The sequence below is a fragment of the Pinus tabuliformis genome, chromosome 1_1, assembly GCF_031772625.1.
Source record: "Pinus tabuliformis cultivar Carrire ecotype Pingquan chromosome 1_1, CPIR1, whole genome shotgun sequence".
Lineage (NCBI taxonomy): Eukaryota > Viridiplantae > Streptophyta > Pinopsida > Pinales > Pinaceae > Pinus > Pinus tabuliformis.
Genome location: NC_142297.1, coordinates 967,454,860 through 967,476,931, shown reverse-complemented (window position 1 = coordinate 967,476,931; position 22,072 = coordinate 967,454,860). Strand labels below are relative to the sequence as shown.

The 22,072-nt window shown below is 41.3% G+C and overlaps 1 protein-coding gene across 3 annotated transcripts in view; it reads right to left on the bottom strand.

Annotated features, from left to right (window-relative positions):
- The window catches only part of LOC149217728 (uncharacterized), a 376,727-nt gene that overhangs the window by 149,769 nt on the left and 204,886 nt on the right, over positions 1-22,072 (bottom strand). For 2 of the 3 annotated variants that reach the window (XM_089393070.1, XM_089393072.1), the window contains exons 10-11: positions 1,109-1,226; positions 9-105 (exon numbers count right to left, since the gene is read on the bottom strand). In XM_089393070.1, coding sequence (XP_089249196.1) covers positions 9-105; positions 1,109-1,226 — 215 coding nt within the window. The remainder of the gene's footprint in view (positions 1-8; positions 106-1,108; positions 1,227-22,072) is intronic. The other variant, XM_089393071.1, reaches the window with a different exon arrangement.

Below are 22,072 nucleotides of genomic sequence, written 5' to 3'. Positions count from 1 at the left end.
AGCCTCACCAATGGAATCTTCATTCTTTTCTTTGTCATCCACTTCTGTCTTGCTGTGCAAACTTTGGGCACTGAATTGTTCCTTACTATGGCCAAACTGCGACAACTAGAATACAACAGTGAGACATAAATCACAATAACGCTGGAAGCATGAACAAAATTTCAATTTGTGTAACTCAAAAGCCTGTGATAAGATAATTTTACGTGTACAATTGACCAAGGTATAGGTCAATGGGAATAGAAAGTGCAGTGTCCATAGAACCCTCAATATGCTTTCGTGGAAAATTCAATATTGGTTCATTTGGAATAAATGAAATAAATGCATATAAATATGGAAATTTTTATTGACATTCACAAACATGTGCAAGACTTATGTCTAAGCCCTCTAGTCCTGCGCATAAAGATGTGAATAGAAGCACAAAAAACAAAAAAGAGGTCCATTAACAATAAGAAAAACAACATTCTCCATTTGGTTCTGATCTTTTTTCCAATGTCTGTGAACACCAAAGGTGCTTCTCTCTATATATTCAAGCAAGTCACATTTGCAAGTCATTCAGGAGTTCCTATATGTGCCTAGTTAAAGAGAATACCATCAGGGCCTCAACATTTACGTCAAAAGCTGCAGCAAATAATTGAGAAGAAAATTTGAATCAACTACTGATGAATCAAATTTGAACCAACTTCTAACATAAAAGGATTATCTGCAGTTACATTCATTATTGATTTCTATGTGTATCTTCTCTGTTCTTAATCCTCTTAGTCACATAATGTCTAGCAGCATACAGCATGCCAATAAAGGATAAGAAAACAATGCATTGAGCAAGAAAGCAAGAGCACCAATATAATGGCTACACCGATAACAGGTGCGGAGTTTCTGTTACATGTTCTCCTAAAACAAGTATACCATTATAGGAACTCACTGAATAGTCAAATCAGTTCATCGATGTGCATCCACACTACTCTTAGAATTAATGTAAATAAATTCAACTCAGTTCATCTCTGAACATCCCTACTACTCTTAAAAGTAGTAACCAATCTCATTAAAAAATAACACTAAATTTCTTAGTCCTAAACGATGCCTACCAAAAGCACAAGGGATAAAATCTCACCTCTTGACTACTCGAGTGGCAAAACTTCCTCCTCTTTGGCAACAGTCCTTTAGGAAATATGCTTGAAACTCTTTTAGCTCGAGGCAACGCAGTCGATTCTTCAGAAGGGCAGTTGAACCTGGAAAAATTGCAATCATTGAAAACGAATTTATTAAATAAGTGTTTATCAACAAGTCATTTCATCTTAACATAAATTTAAGATGTCCAACAAGATTAAAAAGAATGACCCAACAACTATGTGAGCACAATAACAAAGAATATTCTGAAAGTGGGTACAGGTGCCCAAGACAGCGGAAATTTTTCCCAAATTTGCAACAAACAAGAAGTTGGAAGCAACAAAATATATATACAAGTTGGAAGCGAAAATATATTCTCACAATCTAGTTGTTGGTACAATGCAAAGCTTTTAGAATCCAAGAAGATGTAACAAACCATCACTTAAGTAACAGACACCCTTCTGAGGACTGTTTGGAAAACCATCCTATAAAATGGCCATAGAACTAACAAAAGACAAAGATGATTGTACTGTAGAAGCCCACCATGAAATATAATCCAATGCAAATGGACTATTCCTGAAATCATCCAAGTCATGTTTCATGCTCACTCCCCATATCTTAACATCATTTTCAAACTAGACTCTTTTCTTCACAAGCTCTAGCCCTTTCTTAGCTCAGCCTTAAGGCAACAGAGGCTCTTGTACATAACCCTACAATCCTTAGATGATATCATTTCCATGTTGTCATAAGACGAAGGAGATGACAATTTTTTGAGGTTTCTTTGCTACTTTACACTATTTGTATCTCCAATATTTAAAATAATAAAAAGGTTGATCTATTGTCATGTCCCTTCCTAAATTATTTTGGAGCAGTATTAATTTCTACATTTTTGGGGCCAATTTTGGAGGTGACGGGGGGCCATTCGATTTTATTAGGAGGCTAGGCCTAGGAGAAGTTATTTCGATATGGTTAAGTATATGTGGGGGCCACCCATACTAGGGGAATACACATTCCCTAGTTCGATTTGCATGGAGGGGAAATCGATGGTTAGGTGAGGGACCCATGATGGAGGGAAAATGGAGGGAAAAGTGCTCCACAAAATCTATATAAGGAAGGCAACTCTCCTCATTTGGATATCTTATCTTTTGACATATTGAACTCAATCTTAGTTGCTTGAGCTGCTTAGTCAGGTTACTGTGTTGTTTAGCACACGAGTGTCTCCGAGCAGAGATCTCAACCCTTGCTTCGGTGGACTTCGAGTGCCAGCCCTAGGAGGGAGTTCTTCTTCATCTCAGTTCGTAGCAGCAGCAGGGAGACGAGTTACAGCAGTTGTAAGTCGAGTACCAGCAGCAAGGGGAGTAACAACAGCGCAGGGATTGCGCAGTCATAGTGTGAGGCACTCCGAGAAGTTGGAAAGACAAGAGCATCCTTCATCATTTTCAAGAGTATAGAGGGTAGCTACAGACAAGAGAGTCATCCTACACACAACTCTCATTTCATCACACGCAAGACTGAGTCATTTGCTCCATGATTGCGCAGTCATTAGAATGAGACTCTTTGGGGCAGCACCATCTGGGGGAGTTTGGAGATAGAAGGTTGGGAGATCATTTGGAGGGCCATTTGAGGAGGATTGCTAGAGTTGAGAGAGCAAACATTGACAGGATCAGTCATAGCAACAAAATTCGAAATTGGAGGAGGGGCACGCTTTGAAGGGTCAATTTTTGAAGGTTGGAACCAAGGGAAGCCCTTTCGGGGTTTTTCTAGGTTTTGGGCAAGGATCACACTCCTAATTTTATAGAAATTTCTAGGCAGATCTAAGGGGTCAAACAAGGATCCCAACTCAACCAGCAACTAGAGGAGCTAAGGGGAATTTGGGCCAAAATTCTAAGGTCAACATTTGGCGAATTCCTTCATGGGTTATTGTAGGTTTCTTGCGTAAAGGCTGGGATTAAATTCCCATAATTTTCTGAGCAACAGGGAAGGCTCTAACAGCAGATCATTTCAAGCAACAGAACCATTCTAGGCGGTGACAACGCAACTCTTGGGTCGGATTACCAGCAGATTTGAGGAGGGTGTTCCATTGTTCATTTTGGGTTTTTTCTAGCTTGCCATTGTGGCAAGCCCAGGTGCACCACTTCCACATTATTGTACCTTTCTGCCTGATTATAATAAAATGGCTCAGTCATTGGCTATCCCTAGACTTTTATGGGTGTGCACTGAATGTTTCAATTTTATGGTGTTGTTTTTATTGTCTGCTTTGCATAGCACTATTTTTCCTAGTTTGGAACATTACAATGGTATTAGAGCATGATCTTGGCCTAGTTGTGGGAAATTAGCCAGAAGATCATGGAAGCTTTGGGTATGAGTGTGCAGTGAAATCCACTATGAAGAAATTCTGGGGTAGAATTCATTGGGACGATGAGAGGTTGGCCCAGTTGAGGAGGGTGATAGACCAAACCCATCCTCACCCTTACAACAGAGACATTAGAGGTGAGCAAGTCGTGGGGGTGCATCCATCCACATCATGTGGGGAAAGTTGACTAGATTAGAGCACCAAATCTCCTGAAAAGGAGCAGGCAGGAAAAAGATGGTTAGAGGGTGAGACCAGGGGGCGCTTTTGTTGGTGGAGACCTGGCTTTAGATATCAGAAGCCTAAGGAGGAGGTTGAGCATGATGCTGAGAGCCCACAAGATGGTGAGGAGCACATCGATATACCCAGTGTGGTGCAGGAGTCACCTTTATTAGAGACCTCTTTGATAGCCATAGTTGACACCTTGGTGGAGAGAGCCTACACACATAGAGCCATCTATTGAGGGGGTGCCACCCATGGACGAGATGCCAACAATTGCTAAGGTACCTGGAGTCGTGACTAAGTTTTCAGGTGATAGATACCCATGACGATTCCATCAGTTTCAAGTCAACCTCCTAGCATTAAAAAGGAAGGTCGCATTAGTGCGAGAGGCTATTATGCAGCAGAACGAGGAGCTAGAGGGCATGAGAGAAGTTTTTGCTGAGTCCACGACCAAACTAACTCACTTTGGGGAGTGGTTGGATTCCCTACTAGTGCAACTAGACTGCACGTTGGGGCGTAAGAGCAACCCTCTTCGAGCATACATAGATGGGGCTGGCAGCACTGTGAGGCTACCTTTAACCATTGAACAGAGAGAGACAAAGCGACCTAGTAAGATTTCATGTGTTGACCAGGCTAGCAAGATGAGACAACCTAAGTTGCCCAAGGTGCAGCATCAGCATCTTCGGGTTGTTCTATGTGCGGGAGTTCGTGCATTTGATCCCTCTCTTGGGGTTGGATGGCGAGAGATTCTAAGTTGGTACCCTGTGGAGTGGGCTATGGAGATGGTGGTGGACCTGGGTGTAGCTCAGCAGGAGCTTCCAAGCACTAGGGATACCGACAACCCAGACTGGCATTGGGTTCCGAGTGGGACTACCTATCATTTCCCAGGTATGCCGGTTGAGTACGGCCGAGATGGTACAGTTGACCTAGTAGTTGAGCATGCACAATCGCTAGGGGAGGCACAGTCAGCACCAATGATCAACCAATTTATGGAAAGACTCTTTTGGTTTTCTTGGTATGGAATTTGTGTTAAATTATGGTATGTTCTATGCTTAGAGTAGTTTACTTCTTTTCTTCTTATTAGCCACAAATTAGCAATCACATATACATTAAGTAAAGTGCAGATAGAACATTAAATGATCAATAGAAAACAAGCCAACACAAGAGACACAAGATGTGGCGGCTAGCCAGGGACAAACCCCAATGCGAGGAAACCCTTTGATCAAATCTTCTTTTATCTTCAATAGTTCAGCAGAGAGAAATAGTACAAAATCAGAATTCTGTAATTTTATATCAGCAGTAGCAAACCCTAGATCAGCAAAGTCAAACTTGGTCAAACGAGTTGAAATTGACCTCCAATATGCTTGGTCAATTTCTGGTCAACTAGCCCTCGAACAGCCTGAAGAAACAGCCCTTGAACAGCCCCAAAAACACAGTCAAACTACTGTTGACTGAAGTCAACCTACTGCCCAAAACTAGGGCAGTCAATGCTGGTCAAACCTATGGACGGATTGCCTCGATTTTTGTGCCAAAATCTGTGGCCTGCCTAGGAGAGGCAGCCACACCAAAACCGCACCCTTGATGAGTCAATGCTTGGTCAACATAGGTCAAAGAGACCTTCAGCAGCTTCTGCATCCTCCTTGCCCTAATGCATCCTCCTTCTTCCCACGTGTAAGTTGCTCCTTCTATAACCCAAAGCTAAGGAGAGAGAGAGAAGAATGAGTGAGATGAGATGATGAGAAAATGAATCAACCTTTCTCGTATTTATATGATTCACTAGGCATGTGTGCCACACATTTAACTACTGGCCGACCTTAACAATTTGTCAAGTAAATACAAATAAATTCTTATCTCCATAAATACTTGTCGGAATCGAATGATCTTTAGATGAATCCTACACCTCTCGATAAGAGGAATCTAGGAAAAATATCAGTTTTCATAAATGAGGTGACCCACATGGAGTTTGGCCCTAGTTGCCAATTTTAACACTCCCTCTCAACTAGGGAGAACTCCATCTGCAATCCGTTTGACCGTCGCTACTATCCCAGCCATCAAATGCACTGCCCTGTTCTGCTTGGCCTTGCTCTACTCTACTCTGCTCTACTCGAACTATGAAGAAGAAGAAATGATCGAGGATGTATCATACCATCCTCCACTGACCCGAAGTTAGACTCAGAGTGTGTCATACCACTCTCACTGATTCCAGATCAACGGAGGTCATCCTAGCATAGGGAGTATGGTAGATACAATGATGCGTCCATCGTTTGTACTACTAATGGTCCCTAACACCATTTCCTACTCATTAATCAGATGAGAGGTACTTCCCATGTGTCCCAAACTGCATGGGTAGGATGCCTCGACAGGAGAACTAATCATCCTATCCACAAGAGAACGAATCATCTTGTCCAACAGTTTCCACAGGAGAACTAATCATCCTGGCCCACGGGAGAACTAATCATCTTGTTCCACAATCGCCATAGAGAACTAATCATCCTGGCCCACAAGAGAACTAATCATCCTATTCCACAGTCACCACAGAGAACTAATCATCCTGGCCCACAGGAGAACTAATCATCCTATCCTACAGTCGCCACGGGGTGTCACAGGGGAAGGTTGAACCTTTCACCCTGTACATAGTGCACCACCAGGAGATGGTGAGTCGCCCTGTGATCGCATGCTGCTCCAAGAAGTACCCCACGCCCCCAGGGGCTCCCAGAGCTCAATACATCATACTCGACCCTCATAAGAGGGTCTCTGAACGACACCAAGTCGTTCTCGAAAAGTCAAGAATTTGACCTTTCCCATGGGCTTTGTCAAAATGTCGGCGACCTGTTCATCTGTACCGATATTTTGGAGCCTTATTGCTCCCCGTTGCACCATATCCCGAATATACCGGTACCTGATATCGATATGCTTGGAGCGATCATGAAATATGGGATTCTCTGATAAACGAACACGCTCTGGTTGTCACACAGGATCATGGTGGTATCCAATGCAAATCCAAACAGCTCACTGAAGAGCTTTCGCAACTAGACCGCCTCACAAGAGGCCATACTAGCAGCAATGTACTCTGCCTCGGTGGTGCTCAAAGCCACCAACTTCTGCTTCCTGCTCATCCAGGATATAGAGGCAAATCCCAAAGAGAAGCAGCACCCAGAAGTGCTCTTTCGTTCCACCACATTGCTTGTCCAATCAGCATCGGTATATCCATGTAGTCTCACATCTCTGGCAATGTATCTCAACCCATGAGTGATTGTGCCACACAGATATCTCAATAGATTCTTGGCACCAGTCCAATGTGAGTGGTGAGGCTCAACCATATGTTGACTCAACGTGTTGACTGCAAAACACATATCCGGACAAGAGTTCACCAAGAACATCAATGCTCCGATGAGTTGACGATACTCGGTAGTATTTCGTAAAACGAGTCCGGCAACACTACTGCTTAACTTCTTGAAGTCAAGCTTCATCGGGGTACTCACAGGCTTGCAGTCCACCATACCGAATCTCTCCAATATCTTCACCACATATTTTCCTTGAGATAGGAAAATCTCCCCTAGCTTTTACCAGACTTCTAGTCCTAGGAAATAGTGCATTAGTCCTAGGTCCTTCATCTCAAATTCAGAAGCCAACTCCCTCTTACATTTGTGAATGAGAGGGTCTGCACCTATTAGAAAGAGGTCATCAACGTACAGCACCAGTATGAGAGGATTGTTATCTTCAACCTTAAAGTAAAGGTTAGGGTCGGCTTCACTCCTAGTGAATCCCAGCTTCATCAAGTAGCTATCGATCCTCTCATACCACGCTCAAGGTGCTTGCTTCAGCCCATAGAGGGCCTTCTTCAACCTGCACACATGAGATTCTCGATCATGAATCTCAAATCCTTCGGGTTTCTCCACATAGACCTCTTCTTTGATCGAACCATGCAAGAACGCGGTCTTGACATCCATCTGATGTAGGTTCCATCCTTGCGAAGCAGCAAGGGCTATGATTGAGCAGATGGTGGTATATCGAGCAGCAGGTGCAAATATCTAGTCATAGTCTATACCTTCCTTCTGAGAGAAGCCACAAGCAACAAAACGAGCCTTCTACTTTTCCGCACTTCCATCAGCTGCATGCTTTATCTTGTAAAGCCATTTCGAAGTCACAACTGCTTTGTCCTGGGGTCTGCGGACCACATCCCAAACATCGTTTTTCGTAATGTACTCATATTCTTCTGTCATAGCATCCTTCCATACTTGATGCTTGACAGCTTTTGCAAATGACGAAGGCTCATTTTGGATGATCGTGCTCATGATGGTCAAGTATCCCTAATACCTGGTTGGCTTCTTACTTTCCCGGAAGGTTCCCCTAGGTGCAACATGCCCTTTAGCATCATCAAGTGTCCCCTTAAGTCATGAAGGCATCGTCCTAGAAGAGGAAGGCTCTTGCGAAGGGGGATCAATAGGATCCATAGGTTCTTCCACATCGGGCATCGTCTCATCTTCCTTTTCCTTTGGTTCCCTGGTGTCAGCTTCTTTAGATCCCCTTTGAGTAGGAAGATTGTCAACTTTGCTAAGAGCCATATCTTCATCAAAGGTGACATCATGGCTAATCTCGATTTCCCTTTGACCAGCCACATAGATTCTATAGCCCTTAGTGTTTTCGCTATAGCCCACGAAGATTCCTTTCTTTCCAGATGCACCCAATTTATTCTTCTCCTTCGGCACATGAAAATATAACGGACTTCCAAAAATTCTAAAATGAGATACGTTAGGTTTCTTACCAGTGAACATCTCTTTCGAAGTCTTGGAACCCAATTCTTGATGAGGGCATCGGTTTTGCACATATACGGTGGTATTCGCAGCTTCGGCCCATAGAAACTTCAGAAGTCTTTGATCATGGAGCATAGCAAGGACAGCTTCCACAACCGTACGTTTCTTCCCTTCCGCCACACCATTCTGCTCAGGAGTATATGGTGTTGTAGTCTCCCTCTTAATGCCAGCCTCTTTGCAAAAGTCATGGAACTCATTGGATTCATACTCCGTCCCATTATCAGTCCTTAATATCTTGATCTTCTTTTTGGTTTGATTCTAGATCAAGGCTTTGAAGTGGCGAAGTGACGAAACCAAGCGAACACTTCATCCTTATTTTTCAAGAAGTATATCCAGGTCTTGCGAGAATAATCATCTGTAAAAGTGAGGTAATATAAATATCCTCCCAAAGAGTTCACAAGCATCATTCCAGATATGTCTGAGTGAACCAACTGCAATATATCAAAGGTCTTGCTTTGGATTGAAGGGAATGGTCCCCTTTTGAGCTTCCCTTCGGCACATCCAGGACATACACCTTCTTGCTCTACTTGGAAATCGGGCATCCCTGTCACTATTTATCTTGCATTGGGTAGAGCTTTATAATGAAGGTGAGCAAACGTCCGATGCCATAGTTCGAAGTGAAGTGATGTGTCACAAGACATGACACCCAACAGACTTCCTCCGACCTGATATAATGAATCGACTCGAAACCCAAGAGTGAAAGCTTCCTTAAAATTCTCTTTCCATACACGTACCTTGCCATCAATGAAGGTTACTTTGTAGCCTTTGTCCTCCATTGCCGAAACAAACATCGGGTTCTTTTTGAGATCAGGTACATATAGGACTTCTTGCAAATGATTTGTATTACACTGATTCAATTGAAGAATGACATTTCCTACGCCTTTCACAGGATATTTTGCGTTGTCCCCAAGAACAATTTCCAAGTTGATCTCCTTTTCTATCAGATTGGAGAGAGCTTCTTTGTAGCCAGTGAAGTGCCTTGAGGCACCACTATCAATAAGCCAATTTCCCAGCGAGTCCGGGGGAGCAGTAGTAGAGAGGACCATTGGTAGACAATATTCATCTTGCTTATTGTTGACAACATTAGATTCATACCTGGAGTTTCCTACATTCTTGAAGGGTTGTCCTCTTCCATGATTTCCAGCATTTCTTTTACAGCTGCCATTGGCCCTGCCATTCCTTTGATTGCCTTGAGAGTGATTTTGGTCATTGTCATGGTGTGAGTCCCTTTTATCAGGACACTCCCTCACATAGTGGCCCATTTTGTTGCAATTGTAACATCGACCTTTTCTTCCACCCTTTGGTCCAACCTTTCCTTTGGATTTAGCCCCAGAATTGTTTCTTCTCTTAGCATGACAAGAAAAGGCAGAGGGATGGCCTTTAAGTGTAGGCATTTCTTGCTCTTCCATCCGTGTCTCTTCTTGAATACATCTAGCCATCAATTCCTCAAATCTTGGGATGACATTATTGTTGAGAAGAGTAGTCCTGAATATATACCATTTAGGTGGCATTCCTCCAAGAGTTGTGATAGTCATTTCCCTGTCAGAAACTACTTCCCCAATAGATAGGAGGTCATTCTTGATCTCAGTGATCCTTAAGAAATATGCTTGCATACTCTCATCTTTGCCCTTCTTAATTTCCTTCAGTTTATTTCTAAGGAACAGAACTTGATTTGCATCATTAACTTTAAATAAAATCACCAGTCTATCGTAGATATCCTTGGAGGTTGTCAGCTCGGAAACATAGGCCACCAGGCGCTTGTCGATAGAGTCTCGGATGATCTTCCTTGCTTTGACTTCTCCCTTGGACCACTTGCTTTTGGCAGCAGCGGATGCATTTAATGGAGGCGCAACAATATTGCCTCTCACATGGTCCAACACTTCCTGATCTTCTAAAGTTAGATCGAGAGACATAGGAGGTAGACCACGTCCTCTATTGGTGGCAGGGGTAGCCCGGGCAAGTGGTGTCACCTGGAAACATTACAATCTCCCAATCTTGAAATCCTGAAAAACTGATAAGTCTGCTGGATTTTGAATGAAATCTAAAATTCTACTTTCTCCATATGAAATCCAATGAGAGCGAAACCACTCTCAAACATCCTGAGTCATTTCATGGTAATGTTAAAAATTTAAGTAAAAGGATGAAAATGAAGATTAAGGAGAATGTCACTTTTACTTTAAGAATTTAACATTACCATGAATAGCATATCAGTACTAGGGCCTAGACATGATCATTAAGTTGCCCCACTCAAAAATTATTTGTTTCTTTCAAAAAAAAATTGCATTTCGAACATTTAGCATCCCTTATAAAACCTCGCTGCCCCGACTACCCGTGATAATTTCCGATTTTATCGCGATTTTTTGGAAAAAATCACGATAATTTGAAAAACTCGCGATAATTTCAAAAAAATCGGGCAAAAAAAAATACCAGCGATAATTTCAAATAAAACTCGCGATATTTTCGTTCTACTGAAAAACTTGCGTTAAAACGATAATATCGCGATTATCACAACACTGGTTTTCAGGATAGCCTTTCCAACCTTCTCTTCAGTGATTTCTCTTGTTCTTGCTCTTGCTTGGGCTTTGTCTTCACCTCACCTCTGATACCATGTTAAATTATGGTATGTTCTATGCTTAGAGCAGTTTACTTCTTTTCTTTTTATTAGCCACAGATTAGCAATCACATATACATTAAATAAAGTGCAGATAGAACATTAAATGATCAACATAAAACAAGCCAAGACAAAAGACACAAGATGTGGTGGCTAGCCAGGGACAAACCCCAATGCGGGGAAACCCTTTGATCAAATCTTCTTTTATCTTCAATAGTTCATCAGAGAGAAATAGTACAAAATTAGAATTGTGTAATTTTATATCAGCAGCAGCAAACCGTAGATCAGCAAAGTCAAACTTGGTCAAACGAGTTGAAATTGACCTCCAATATGCTTGGTCAATTTCCAGTCAACTAGCCTTCAAAAATCCTAAAGAAACAGCCCTTGGACAATCCCAAAAACACATTCAAACTGTTGTTCACTGAAGTCAACCTACTGCCCAAAATTAGGGCAGTCAATGCTGGTCAAACTTGTGGACAGATTGCCTCGATTTTTGTGACAAAATCCATGGCCTGCCTAAGAGAGGCAGCCACACCAAAACCGCACCCTTGATGAGTCAATGCTTGGTCAACGCAGGTCAAAGAGACCTTCAGCAGCTTCTGCGTCCTCCTTTCAGCGTCCTCCTTGCCCTAATGTGTCCTCCTTCTTCCCACGTGTGAGTTGCTCCTTGTATAACCCAAAGCTATGGAGAAAGAGAGAAGAATGAGTGAGATGAGATGATGAGAAAATGATTCAACCTTTCTTTTATTTATATGATTCACTTGGCATGTGTGCCACACATTTAACTGTTGGCCGACCTTGACAATTTGTCAAGTAAATACAAATAAATTCATATCTCCATAAATACTTGTCGGAATCAGATGATCTTTAGATCAATCCTACACCTCTCAACAAGAAGAATCTAGGAAAAATATCAACTGCCATAAATGAGGTGACCCACATGGAGTTTGGCCCTAGTAATTTTAACAACTTGTACATGAGATCACTGGGTGATCAGCATACTCTGACAGGAGTTTGTCGGAGGAGGTGGCATTGGCAGGCCACCAGACGGTGCCTTGTATGGAGTTGGGGGCTCTTCAATTTTGTGTGGGGCACAGAGTACGCAGAAGAGCGAAGCAGTGGTGGCATCACTGCTGACACATAGGGAGAGTCACTTCTCGGATCCCTCAAGTTGGATTTGGAGGGAAGATCCATTCATCAACGTGGATAATGATGCGATGGTGGAGGTGATGATACTAATCGAGTGTGGCCTGACATGTAGAGACATAGCTCTAGGCCATCACATCCAGGGATGTGTGGGAGCATCTAGCGTTGAGCAGTGGTCTAACGGTGGGCATGGAGATGCATGGTGGTGTGTTGTAGTGTGTTGGACTACATTGTGGAGTGGGAGTGCCTGACATCGCATTGAGTACATGCAAGGAGTGACAGGTGCAGTGACACGGGCAGGAAGCAGGACGGTACAGGATGGCATAGTTGTAGCTGAGGGTATCCAGCAGTGTACAAGGTAGGTCGCGGTGTATAGTGGCATGTCCAGGAGTACTGGGATGATCGGTGGTATGCAGAGGTGTATGGTGATGCACAGCGAGGTCTTGGACTGTTGCCTCTAGGGACACCCATGGATGGAGATACTGGGCATACCTTTGGGTGTAGTTCACCCAAGATCGATGGGGACACCGACAAGCAATACTTGATGGTATCTGTGAGGACTCACACACCTGACCCTCTTGTACATCACTTACAGGAATGGGCGACCTGCTTGTTGTCCTTTGACACTCTGGGCACGAGGAAAATAGCATAAAGAAGGATGGAAAATCAAGATGTCTCTGGATTATTTTCTAGATTAGAAGAAGAATTTGCATGCTTGGCAAGTTCAGCATCAGTAGATGTTTGGTACATTGATAGTGGTGCTTCAACCCATATGACTGGAGTACGACAATATTTCTCAAGCTATCAAGAAGAGAAAATGGACTTCCAGATTACTATGGGAAACAGAACGAAGTGTACTCCGGTAGGGAGAGCCACCATAGCATTTCAGACAGAAGCAGGAACCAGCATCCGAGCCACTAATGTTTTGCATGTGCCCGGATTAGGAATGAATTTGATTTCAATGTCCCAATTACATGACAACGGATACGATGTATACTTCATTGGAAAGAAAGTATATGTCAAACATCCTAGTTGGAAGAAGAAGAGACAAATTGGAGCTTGAAGCAACAGACTGTATAGGTTGCAGCTCAAGTCTCCAATGGCACTAATAGGCAGCAATCTTAATGGTGAAAAGGAACTGAATGAGCTATGGCACAGGCGAATGGGACACTTACACCATGGAGCACTGAGGATGCTCAGAGAGACTGTTACAGGAGTTCCAGTTCTTAGTACTGAGCATGATGATATATGCAGAGGATGCGTACTAGGGAAGTACGCTAAAGCAGCTTTTTCCAGGAGTAAAAACAGAGCAGAGGGTGTATTGGGATTGATACACTCAGATATCTGTGGTCCAATGTCCACAAGAGCTCTTAGTGGTGGCAAATGCTTCATCACCTTTATTGATGATCACTCTAGAAAAACCTGGATCTATTTCCTAAAGGCCAAGGATGAAGTCTTCGATCGGTTCAGAGAGTTTAAGGCTCTTGTTGAGAACATGACAGGGAAAAAGATTAAGGTATTGTGTTCAGATAACGGTGGAGAATATACGAACAAAGACTTCACAAATTTCTGTGCAAAAGAGGGCATCAAAAGAGAATGGACAGCTCCATATAATCCAGAGCCTAATGGAGTAGCAAGGCATAAGAATAGAACTATTGTTGGGGCGGCAAAGGCTATGTTGTATGATAAAGATTTGTCTAAATTCTTATGGGCAAAAGCCTGCAACACAACAGTGTATATCCAGAATAGAATTCCTTATAGAGCTTTGGGGAAGAAAACGCCCGAAGGTGTCTTCACAAGGAAGAAGTCGGAAGCCATCATCTCAGAATATTCAGAAGTGTGGCATATTGTCACATTCCAGACGAGAAGCGCAGTAAATTGGATCAGACTGCAGAAAAGCGGTACCTCGTAGGATATAGCGAGACCTCAAAGGCATATAGAATCTACATTCCTAGCAGCAGGGAGATTGTAGTAAGATGGGATGTGAAGTTCATGGACGATAGAGCTTTCAGGAAATCACGAGAGATGCTAGCAAAAGATCAGTTAGTAGATATTTCGTTAGTCCAGCAGCAGCAGGGGCAGCAAGGAGGACAAGCAGGAGGACAGACACCTAGAACTAGCACAGTCACTAGTACTAGTATTTCCTCATAGGAAGGAAATCCAAGTACTTCTCAATAGGTGGAACGGCAAGAACAGGAGGGGGATTTGATCGAGCCTCCCACCACCAGTGGCAAAACCAGTAGAGAAGTACGACAGACATTGAGGGATGTAGAGGAGTTTGTCGGAGCTCCCAGAACCAAGAAGAGGCAGCGTAAATAGTCTAACAGGTACCAAGCCTCAGTAGCACAGGCTGAAGAACCCTCTAGCTTTCAAAAATTCGTACAACACCAAGTATGGGTCGATACCATGGTAGAAGAGTATAGTTCTATCATGACAAATGATGTTTGGGAAGTGATACCGAGGCCAGAGGATAGAACAGTTGTAGGATCAAGATGGATCTACAAGATCAAGCATGTGGCAGATGGCAGTATAGAGAAGTACAAGGCTAGGTTCGTAGCAAAGGAGTATGCACAAAAAGAAGGAATAGACTATCAAGAGACCTTCGCCCAAGTAGCCAAATATACCTCTATCAGATCCGTTATATCCCTAATAGCTCAAATGGGATGGGAGATTCACCAGATGGATGTCAAGACAGCATTCTTGAACAGAGTGATAGAAGAAGAGGTGTATATAGAACAGCCTGGAGGCTTCGAAACTCATGAGAAGAGAACTCATGTATGTAGGTTAAAGAAAGCCCCGTATGGGCTCAAGCATGCATCCAAAGCAGGGAATGGTCGGATTGATAGTTACTTGCAATAGTTGGGATTCATCAAGAGTGGTGCAGATCCCAATCTCTACTATCTAATGGTGGAGAATGAGCCACTTATTCGGGTATTATATGTGGATGACTGGTTTCTAACAGGGTCATCTAGGGCCTACGCTCATAAAGGACTGCAAAAAGAATCTTAAAGCAGAATTTGACATGAAGGATATGGGGTTGATGCATTATTTTCTAGGTTGGAAGTGTGGCAGAAGGATGGGAAAATCTTCCTTGGACAAGGAAGACATGCTACGGAGATTTTGAGGAGATTTGGAATGTAGGATTGTCGGCCCATGGCTATTCCCATGATCACCAACTGGAAGAAAATAGATGCATCAGTTGACAAGGAGATAGACCCCACCTTGTATAGAAACTCAATGGGTCGCTCATGTATCTGGTCAACACTAGGCCAGACATTTGCTTTGCTGACAACACCCTTAGTCAGTTCATGGTGAAACCAAAAAGGGTCCATTGCGCAATAGCTAGGCACATTCTTAGATGTGCATGGAACAGTAAGATATGGGTTGAAATACACCCGAGAAGATAACGTCAGATTGAATGGATTCACAGATGCAGATTGGGTAGGTAATTCGGTACACCGGAAAAGTACCTCCGGGTATTGCTTCAGTGTTGGATCAGGAATGATCACTTGGTGCAATAGGAAGCAGAAGTCGATAGCTCTAAGCTCAGCAAAAGCAGATAATATGGCGGCTAGCACAAGTACGTGCAAAGCTATGTGGCTTAGAAAACTGCTTGTGAGTTTGTTGAGAAAAAGGATGGAGGTGACCAGTAATTTTTGGGATAATCAGAGTTGTAATAAACTATATGAGAATCTAGTATTTCATGATCGGTTGAAACACATTGATATCAGATGTCACTTTATCAGAGATTGTGTTCAGCGTGGGGCAGTACAGTTGCAGTATGTCTCCACAACAAAATAGGTAGCAGACGTACTCACAAAAGCTCTAGGAAGAGTTAAGTTCATCCAATTCAAGGAGTAGATGGGTATGGTAGATAATCCGTTTTAATCGCAGAAACAAATGGTTTCTCAGTTGAGTACGGATGCAGTGTTCGCAGTGGCAGGGTCAGTTGCAATACGGATGCAGCGTTTGCGCAGTAGTTGGTGGGCAGTGATGTCAGACATCAGCAGCGCAGAGGGAGATGTTACAAAACAGGGTGATGCTTCAGCAAGGTGCATTGCTAGAGCACATTCCTCGCTAAGAGGGAGTGTTGATTTCTGGTAGCATCGAATGTGCTCTAAGTCTCAAAATTTGCAGGGAGGCTTGGACACATGTATTCCACAATACCCAGAAATCATTTTGGGAAATTCCACCCAGAGATAGTTTTATTAAAATAATTAATTATTTTTAATGGGATCCTAAGTCTAAACTTAGGAAATTAAAATAATTAAAGGGTATTAATCTAACTGTGGGTGAAACTTCTAGAAGAAGACGAAGATCGAGTCCAAATGATCTGAGCCATTGATTAAAATCTAATATGGGTCGTTGGTTCTCAATTGGAGGATTATAAGGAGGACTTTGATGGGCATTTGGAAAACACAACAGGCAGATACTCAGTTACTAGAGTAAAATTGATTTTCTCACTGGTAAAAGTTCGCCAAGAGGAAATTGATTCAGAGGGAGAGTTGCAAGTTATGAGGACAGAGAGGGTAGCAGCATCAGTTGGGAGTGCAAGAGCAGAAGATGCAGAGCAGAGAAGGGACAACGCAGAGGTTGTGAAGCATAGGCTGACGTTGGGATTGCGCAGTCCTCACGCAAAAGCTAGCACAGTGAGACGCAGAGGGGGCAACATGTCCTCTCATAAATCAGAATCTCGTCGAGACGTGTGAGAGAACTGTCAGTAAATTTCTCATAGAGATTCCTCTTCTATTATGTTGGTTGTATCTTGTACGTGAAATTTCTGCTGAAGATTAATAAAGAAACCCTCATTTGTTGCACCAATTTTCCCGCATTGGGTTTTTCCGTCGACAATTGTCCAAAAATAACTGTGTTATTGTGATTATACTTGTGCTAGTATTTTTCTTTGCATTTACTTTCCACGGTATTTTAATTATGAAGACTGAAATAGAATTTATTTCAATATTTGTCGTAGAAACATTGTGAATAACTTATTTCTGAATCAATAAGTAGAAGAAATAATATCAGTTACTGCAGTTGGATTTCTATCTAGAAATTTTCACACTCTCCACATGACATCATCCTTTAAAAGTAAGCATCTTCAACAAGCAACAAAATGGGTCTGAGAGTGGCCAAACGTTGATCTCTAGAAGGGAAACACTAGCTTTGCAAAGTCTCAAGTGCTCTCATATCAGTGTTGCACATCCTCCTCAATGTGTTGGAACGGTGACAAGCCATCCCTCAAGGGATGCCCATTAAATCTACGTGAAACCACCCAAAATACACTCTCAAGATCAAGTGAGATCAACATCATTATAGCCAAAAACCATTAAAGAATCATAGTGGACCACATCCAATCCTAGGGGCACAAACTACTTCACACAGATCTTGCCTTCAAATGTCTTTCTAGTTGATGATTTATAAACAAGTTATAAAACTTATGTCACCGATGATTATGCAATTAACCCTATTAAGTGCTTCAAGCCCCTAAAGGGGAGGGGGGGTGTACATTTCACAAGTACACCCATCAATCCACAAATGTATATGACAAATATAGTCATGGAATACAAAAGACTTCAAGGAATATGGCCATAGTCATGGTACTAATTGAAAGAAGTCCAACATCTCGAGTATTATGATGAGAAGAGGGAGCAATCATGGAGGGATGAGATACTCCTTTCCTCACCTTGCTTTTTCCACCCTTTGGTAAACCTTTTACTTAAATGGCTCGTCCTTCTTCCTTGCATGGCATATCTGACTTAGTTTTCTTTATGCTTTTCCAACACCTCTTCAAGATGTAGTAGTATATCACTCATTGAAGTTGGGAGATGTTAGTACTTGTAGCATTGGATGTGTTCTAGCCTTGAAATTTTGTGGAGAGGCTAGAATACATGAGATCTGCCAGAATTGGTTGTCTTTTGCTCTCATTGTTCGTTCAGATGAAAATCTCACCATCTAGGGGCCCGTTTCCCTAGAGGCATACCGAAAAAACGATAGAGAAACCCTCTCCTGGACAGTCGAGTGTGCTTACGCACCCTCACCATATGAATAGTGAGTGACTCCGTCCCTTCTTTATTTCGAAGTTGATATTAGTTGGCTTCTCATGAAATATCGTTCGTTGCTTCTCATGAAATATTGCTTGATGTATCACTAAATATCTCAATCAATCTAGCTATATTTACACGTTGAGGGTAGTAGTAGTTGTAGTAGTAGTTATACGTGTATGTTTCATTAGCTTATTCTATAGCTGATTCTATTAAGTTTGTAGTGTATTTCAATGTTGACCATAACGCTAAAGGGCATAGTTAGTTGCTCATCCTTGCCAGCTATGTGGATTCAAAACCCAGAAATCGTTTCTCGAAATTACCCCTAGAAAATACTTAATTAATTTATTAACCAGTTTTTAAATATTTCCTAAGTCTGAACTTAGGGAATATGGCTAATTAATCAGAATTAATTCAATCAAGGTGAGAATGATCTAGAAACTCACACGAATCGACTTCAAGATGATCCTAGCCATCGATTAAGACTTAATCTTGGTCATTGGAGTCCCAACAAAGGATTATAAGAAGAAGTCGATGGGACCTTGGCTATGTTACCAGATCCATCAGCCTTGGGGGATGGATTCGCGGATCCCCAGATCTGATCCGGATCCGGATCCAGATTCGCTTGGATCCGCCTAGGGACCCATATGAAAATGTTTTCTTCACCATAATGTGCACCCCGAAATTCAGATTCATGCCATTTCGGATTTTTACAATACAAAAATACCTACATTCACTGAATTAATTTTCTGTTAATATTCGTTGAATTAATTCCCAACTTTGGGTCCCTTTGGTCACGGGAGAAGTTCAGATTCGTTGAATTAATACTCTATTAATATTTGTTGAATTAGCACACCATTAATATTCGATGAATAAATACCTAGCTTCGGGTCCATTTGCTCACGGAAGAGGTTATTTCCCAAATAATACTTAGCTTAATACCTGGCTGGTAAAATGCATTCAGTGGGTTGCTTGTAGCCACCATGGCGGGCACCCTCGCTGGGTAATCCTGTCACCAATGGAACATATCAGTAATGTTAGAAATACTATGGTATCGGAAACCAAGGGCTGAGCATTCATTGGAGCGTGGGGACATTTGGGGACACTTACGCAAAATTTATTAATGTTCTAGAGATTATTCACGTTCAGATGTCGGAGCTCAACTAATAACTTATTAATATTAATAACTATATAATTTATAACATATAATAATAATAATAATACAAATAATACTATAAAACTTTAAATTTAGAATATCGTAAGCTCATATATTAATGAACTCAACTTATAACTTATTAATATTAATAACTATGTAATTTATAACATATAATAATAATAATAACACAGATATATTATACAAATTTATTTTTATAATATTGTAAGCTCATATATATTAATTAAATTTTAAAATTTGGTATTTTAAAGTTAAGTTTTATATTTATATTTTAATTTCTAAATTAAGATTATATATATGATTCAAACTTAGACTTCAAAAAAATTATAATTTAAAATTAAGTTCTATATTTATATTATAATTTATATATTGCACTATAAATAGAAATATTAAAATTTATGTATATCTATTAAATTAAATATATTAGTTTATTATATCATATATTGAAAATATATATTTATTATTAAATATCTCATAAAATGTAATTATATATTTAAAATTTTGTATATTTACAAATTATAATTGCTAATGTTTCTCTTCTTTGAAAGTAAGGAAACATATTAATGGCTCAAGACCTAAAAGTATCTTGCGAGGGTGGAAGTCACCCCTATTACATACCACATACAAGTTATTTTTAGATGGCCAATTTTGTCTACACATAATGATGTAGTTGCATGCTGAGATCTTCAGATTGTATCAACAAACGTTAGACCAATAACCATGAATATTGTATCCTTTTCCATACTATGGAAAATATTTATTACTATATACATGTCGTTTCCCCACCATATCTGGATCTTGGCTTTCAAAAAATCTGACGGATTTGTATCCGTATCCGTATCCGCATCCGCATCCGAATCCGAATCTTGGTAACTTAGGCCCTTGGAGAACACACTAGAGAAGTTCAATTTCTGAGCAGATCAATTACCAGAGTAGCGGTCGTCAGTTGCCAGAGAGAGCTAGAGATCGAAGCAGTGTGAGAGGGGAAGGGACAGTGATCCGGAGGAAAGATTTCTAGAGTGATCTTGGTCGTTGGAGTCCCAACAGAGGATTATAAGAAGTTGATGGGCAGTTGGAGAACACACTTGAGAGGTTCGATTTCCAGAGTAGCAGGAGTCAGTGGCCGAAGAGAGAGCTAGAGATCGAAGCAGTGTGAGAGGGGCAGGGACAGTGATCCGGAGGAAAGATTTCTAGATCCGGAGAGGCAGCAACAAGAGGGTCAAGTTATCCTAGAGAGGCAACGCAGAGGCTCTACGCAATAGCTTCAACCAAGCAGATCAATTTGCTGGTGAGAAAAATCATTCTTAGTTCCAGAGGTTGGGCAAAAGTTCCAGAAGGTTGAAGAGATGATTTCTTCAGCAGCTGGAGGAAGAACAACTTCATCATAGGCAGTTTTGAGACACATGTGTGGCAGATAACACAGAGGCAGCGCAGAAGAGGCTCATGCTAGCATTTGGACGGCCAATTTTTTTAAGGCAATTCGTTTCAGAGATTGCCTATGGGAGAATGGAAATTCCCTTCAATATGCCCAGCTTTTCTTGTTGTGGATTGCCAGTTACAGGCATCCGAATTGTACTCAAATTTTTCACTACTACATAATATTAAAACCCTCATATACTGCATCGATTTTCCTAAGTTGGGTTTTTTTTAGGACTTTTGTCAAAAAATAACTGTGTTATTTTTATGTGTGTGTGCTAGCATTTCTTCCAGCGTTTATTCTTCAGCAGTTTTATTTGTGTAGATTGCAGTGTGATTTATTCAATGTTTGTTGTAGCAAACAGTAAATAAATTGTCAAATTAAAATTAACATTTAGGAGAATAATTTCGAGTTGTTGCAATAGCATTCCAGTTTGGAATTTTCATAGGACAGTCATAAGTTCGTTATTTAGATAGAGCATGAAATGCTTACAAACTGGGTGATGGCTAATGAGAAGGGTAAAGTTCATGCTAAGATTTATCCCACGTGCTTATTGTGTCCCAATCATCTTTTGCATTTTTTAATTTATTTCATTTGTGGCTTCATATGCTTTTATCTTTCTTTCATCCACATGAACGTCTTAGGGAAAATTCAAATCCCTGACTCAGAGATGATGATATAGGATGCAAACACCTATGACCAATGAGAATCAACCCAAAGAAAGGAAGAGGATATAAGGGAGAAGTGTAACATGGTAAGTATGGATTACCTTGGGCACACTATATCAGTGAGTACCTTCTATTAGTGCCCCTCCTAAACAATGGAAGAAAAGGGTCTCAAGGGAGGTCACACTAGAATAGGGGGAAAACATAATCTCCCAGACGAATTATGGGAACAAGGATAAATCAAGAGTGGTTAATCATTCAGCTTTGCATGTGATCCATATTAGTATGCTCCAAACATTACATGAAAGTACATGATTATAGAAATGGTTGGTGTACCTTTTCGATAAATGACCCACCTTCCCTTGAGAACTATTCCAGATGGGATAGAGCATTGATTGGAGCGTAGTTGGAGAGCTCTAAAATAAAGATATATGTGGATAATCATAGGTATACTAGTTGGCTGGCTGACCAATTCGGAGAAATATTTTCTCCTAGCGGTTGCCCACTTTTCGTTGGTAACAGTCCAAT